This window comes from Octopus bimaculoides, chromosome 20 (assembly GCF_001194135.2).
Source record: "Octopus bimaculoides isolate UCB-OBI-ISO-001 chromosome 20, ASM119413v2, whole genome shotgun sequence".
NCBI classification, from domain to species: Eukaryota; Metazoa; Mollusca; class Cephalopoda; order Octopoda; family Octopodidae; genus Octopus; species Octopus bimaculoides.
This window is the reverse complement of record NC_069000.1, coordinates 33,753,105-33,758,546: the sequence shown is the minus strand read 5'-3', so window position 1 is coordinate 33,758,546 and position 5,442 is coordinate 33,753,105. Positions and strand designations below refer to the sequence as shown.

The 5,442-nt window shown below is 39.1% G+C and overlaps 1 protein-coding gene across 1 annotated transcript in view; it reads left to right on the top strand.

The window, feature by feature from the left end:
• The first annotated feature begins 264 nt into the window (after positions 1 to 264).
• The window catches only part of LOC128250301 (cystatin-B-like), a 9,623-nt gene continuing 4,445 nt past the window's right edge, over positions 265 to 5,442 (top strand). Inside the window, exon 1 of the mRNA XM_052975063.1 lies at positions 265 to 496. Within this exon, the coding sequence (XP_052831023.1) occupies positions 425 to 496 (72 nt within the window). The 5' untranslated portion in view covers positions 265 to 424. The remainder of the gene's footprint in view (positions 497 to 5,442) is intronic.

The following is a 5,442-nucleotide window of genomic DNA, read 5'->3' as shown; positions in this document are numbered from 1 at the left end:
ATATGTATGTCTCTATGTATACATGTGTGCGTATGCGCTTGTTTTTGTATTTGTCTCCACGCCACTTGATAATCTGTGTTGGCTTGTTTTACATCTTGTAATTAGCTGTTGAGCAAAAGAGGCGGATAGAATAAGAACTAGAATAAAAAGGAAATAGCACTGTGGTCGATTCGATCGACTAAAGCCTTCGAAGCGAGATCGCAGTCAAATGACGGAAGCACGTAAAAGAATAAATCATAAATGAGTCGGGAAATTTGTTATAACTGGAAATAACGCATTTTTGCGTGTAGCAGCTTCCATAGATTTCATTCTCATTAGAAAACTTCTACCGTTGCACACTAGTTTATAAACAACCACCCAAACAAGCTTTAGCGCACTTCATTGTTAACCAGTGGATCTGCTGACTCTTCCCTCATTTATCACGATGTCTACAATGTGTGGAGGATTGTCTGAGAAAAAAGATATTAATGATGAGGTTAAAGGATTATGCGATGAAGTGAGTTATTTTTTTTATATTTTCGATAATTTCATTTAATCATTACCCTTCTTACCTAATTTTCATCGAACAGATGTAACCACCCCGTTTTTTTATTATCATTGCTTCAGACATTGTATATGCAGGACAAACAAATTTTTATTTCTCTATTTCAATCTGAATTAAGAAGAAGCATTCGACTACCTCTTCTATCAATCTGAGCGACGACGTAACGGCTTCTGGTTTGTTGGCTTGTATACCTATCATTAGGATTATTAAGGTGGCAAGCTCGTAGAATCGTTAGGGAGTCAAAATACCTAGCAGAATTTCTTATTCTTATTCGTAGAATCGTTAGGGAATCGGACAAAATACTTAGCAGCATTTCTTCTGGCTTTTTACGTTCTGGGTTCAAATTCCGCCTAGGTTGACTTTGCCTTTCATCCTTTCGGTGTCGATAAAATAAATACCTGTTGGACACAGTTGTCGATATAATCAACATACACCCTCCTATGTGCCAGAATTCGAAACCATTAACCTGTTATTGTTATTAAAGATCGCCTACGCAGCGGTATATATGTACCTTAAAAAAAACAAAAAAACAATGATCACCTTAAAAACCATCGAAGTTGTAGTCCGCATCTGTGTAGAGTTTAAAATTATCTAGTTCGTTACAAATTCTGATTTTTCGGGTGTGTAGATTCTTCGGGGAAAATAGAGAAATAGATAAAAGGGTATGGCGTTAGTATGATCAAAATTAAACAAAAACAGCGGTAACAACTGTACCTCGAAGGTAGCTGATAGAAGATATTCAGTCGATGTTCTGGCGAAGGTAAAGCGCGTGCACACCACCCATTTCCGATGTTTTTTTTATTAATATTTTTCCAAAATTTTTCGGATTTCTATGTTTCCGATATAGGAGAATACGATCCTGCCCCAAAAGGTGAAATTTTGTGGTAATTTAGTCAGCAGTCCGTTGTTAATCCTCGAACTTTCTTGGATAGATTAATCTTGTAAATATTGTTTATCTTTTACTTGTTTCATTCATTGAACTGTGACCATCCTGGGGCACCTCATTGAAGGGTTTGGTCGAATTAATCGACCCCATACTTATTTTGGTAATTTTTTTACCAGTACCTGTTCGGTGATGTAGTTAATGTATATATGTAATTTTGTGGCTGTCCGTTCGATAATTTCTAAGTTTTAGGTGGACACACATAACAAAAAAACTTTCATTAGATTTCATTTTATCAACCCTGGCGGGAGGGGGTTAGTATAATGAAATACGAGTGAAATTGGGTTCGGTAGGATTTGAAACCAGAACATAAAGATCCGGGACATTTTTTCCGACGAGACTTTTTTCAGACGCACTAAGGTAATAGTTTTCAACCTGGGGTCCGCAGAGGTAGTACTGGAGATCCGTAAACTAAATTCAAAATTTCATGTATATAAATATTACATAATGACAAGCATGTTAAGAGGGGTCCGTGGGAAAACTCATTTAAATAAAGGGGTTAGGAACCACTGTTAGGAACCACTGCATTAGAGATTCCGCCAATTCACCACCAGGTAACAAACGGCCCTCTTATTTCCAGGATAGAAATTCCGAAGGATTTGATCCTTTTAGGAAAATATAGGAAGCATAAGTCGACGGTATTTGATTTAATAAATGTAATATTAAAAACCTCACTTGCCAACCGCATGGTTTCAGGTTCAGTCCCACTGCTTGACACCTTTTGCTATAGCCCCGGGCCGACCAAAGCCTTGTGAGTGAATTTGGTAAACAGAAACTGAAAGAAGCTGTGGTATATATTTAAGTGTGTATACAGGTAATCTTCCAGTGTAGGGAGGTAAAAAAAGTAAATAAAAATACAAGGGAAATAACGTCTTACTAGTATTATCCGTACTACTCTGAAATGTGTTTTTTTTTTGTTTTTTTTAGCTGTTTCTAAATAAATCACACACGTGATTGAAGTTAACTGTTTATATATAAATCACACACGTGATTGAATATCATAGTACTGGCTGCGCAACAACTTGTGGTAATCTTCCAAATACTAGTAAGACGTTAAGTTATTTCCCTTGGATTTTTATTTACTTTTTAACCTCCCTAAACTGGAAGATTACCTGTATATATATATATATGTATTTATTTGTGACTGTCCTCCCACCGGTTGACAACCGGTGTTGGTTTGTATACGTCCCCGTAACTACGATTCAGCAATGGCCAATTGTTTTGTTTTATAAAGCAAGAAATCCATTTAACTTCGAGTAATTACACATATTTCCGTAGAGGAGAGAGAGAGAGTAGAGTGTAAGAGAGAGAAGAGGATGACAGAAAAAGAAAGAATAAAGTGTAAGAGAGAGAAGAGGATGGGAGTAGAAAGAGAGAGGGGATAGAGAGAGAGAGAGAGAGAGGCATTTGATAAAATTAGGAGAAATAATTGTAGAACAAATGAATGACACTGCTATACTCTTATACTCTCTCCCTCACATTACTTTTTTTCTCGCTCTCCCCTCTCTATCTCTTACTCTTTCCCTCCCTCTCTCTATTTCTGTCTATCTCTTTCACTCTTTCAAAACCACTGGACGAAACCGATATTTTTTTTCTTGAACAAGTGACAGTGATAATTAGCTAAGATGGATGAGATAGACAGGATAGAACAGATAGATAAGATAAACAGATAAAATAGATTAGAGGGATTAGATAGATGAGATAGATAAGATAGATTATAGATTAAATAGATTAGATACATAAGATGATATAAATTAGATAGATTATATAGGTAAGATTATAGGTTAGATTAAATGCATGAGATAAATTAGATAGATAAGATAAGATAGATTAGATTAGATACATGAGATAAATTAGATAGATAAGATAGATTATAGATTAGATGGATTAGATTAGACACATAAGGTGAGATAGATTAGATAGATAAGATAGTTTCTACAGTTGGGTACCCTTCCTAATGCCAACCATTTATCAGAGTGTACTTGGTGCTTTTTACATGGCATCAGTACCGGTGGGGTTGACAAGTACCTTCAAAATAAGGTCCCTCAACTGAATGGAGTACAGACTGGAGGAATAAGGAACTAGGATAGAGGGAGAGGAGCAGGTGTCTTGCTGAAGTGATGAATACATGGGTTGCCTACCTGGAGAAAGAGAGAGAGAGAGAGAGAGATGTGGGGTGTTGGTACAACGTGAATAAAAGACAGAATAAGATAGAAGAGCAGAAAAGGTGGACATGTAGGTAAAAACAGTGAGCGAAAATAATGTGACAGATGATTAGAAATGGGGAATGAGTTGGATGCAGAAAATATTAGTTCAGTGTAGGGAGAAGTGAAGAAAATAGGATAACAAAAGATTGATGGAAGAATGGGTGTCAGATGAGCTGTGGGGGAGGGCTTGACAGAGCCTTGATTCTGCGGAGATGGACAGGTCTTCTTCAGCACAGCATAATGTCATTCGTTTCGGTCTCCCATCATCTTCTCTGAGAGTTTCAACATCTAGAGGTCAGTCTTCATTACTTTGTCCTAATGTGTTCCAAGATCTATAGCTCCACTTGTTCCTTCCACATTTAGTGATTGCCACTCCTTTATACAGCTATTCTCAACCATACACATCACATTCATCATCATCATCATCATCATCAATTAATGTCCACTTTCCATGCTGGCATGGGTTGGACGGTTTGACTGAAGACTGGTCCCATCTAATTTCACAAGGTTTCTACAGCTGTAGAAGCCATGTACAGGGATGCTGTCAGTAAGGTGAGGGTTGGCAATGAGTACAGTGAAGAATTCTGGGTAGAGGTAGGGGTCGACCAAGGTTCAGTCCTCAGCCCTCTCCTATTTATCATAGTCCTCCAAGCAATAACACAGGAATTCAAGACAGGTTGCCTCTGGGAACACCTCTATGCTGATGACCTTGCCCTAATTACTGAGTCACTATCAAAACTAGAGAAGTTTCAGGTGTGGAAGCAAGGATTAGAATTGAAGGGCCTGTAGAAAAGGCGTAGGTAGAAACTCTATAAGATGTACCCAGTGTAAGCTATGGACACATAAGAGGTGCAGCAATATCAAAAGAAGGCTAACTAGGAAGATAGTTTTTGTATGTGGCAGATGCTCAGGAGCAATAAACACTGAAAATGTGCAAGAGAACAACTTCTGCCACATTCCAGGGAGAAAAACTAGAAGTAGTTGATAGCTTCCGTTACCTAGGTGACCAAGTCAGGAGTGGGGGAGGGTGTGCTGAAAGTGTAGCTGCTAGGATAAGAATAGCCTGGGCAAAGCTCAGAGAGCTCATACCTCTGCTGGTGTCAAAGGGCCTCTCACTCAGAGTAAAAGGCAGACTATGACGCATGTGTATGAACAGCCATGCTACATGGCAGTAAAACATGGGCCATGACTGCTGAGGACATGCGTAAACTTGCAAGAAATGAAGCCAGTATGCTCCGATGGATGTGTAATGTCAGTGTGCATACTCGACAGAGTGTAAGTACCTTGAGAGAAAAATTAGACCTAAGAAGCATCAGTTGTGGTGTACAAGAGAGACAATTGTGCTGGTATGGTCATGTGGCGAGAACGGATGAGGATAGCTGTGTGAAAAGTGTCAGATCCTAGCGGTTGAGGGGACCTTTGGAAGAGGTAGACCCAAGATGACCTTGGATGAGGTGGTGAAGCACGACCTTCGAACATTAGGCCTTACCGAAGCAATGACTAGTGACCGAGACCTTTGGAAATATGCTGTGCGGGAGAAGACCCGGCAAGCCAAGTGAGACCATAATCCGTAGCCTCTGCCAGGGGTGTAGCCAGCCCACTTATTCGTACCTTTACTTCATTGGGCACTAAACTCTGCTTGCGAAGACCTGTTGGGGCAAATATTGAAAGGGAGAGAAGAAGAATAAGGAAAGGATTGGAGAGAAAAACAGAAAGGATGAAGAACAAGAGAGGGAGAGAGATAGTAG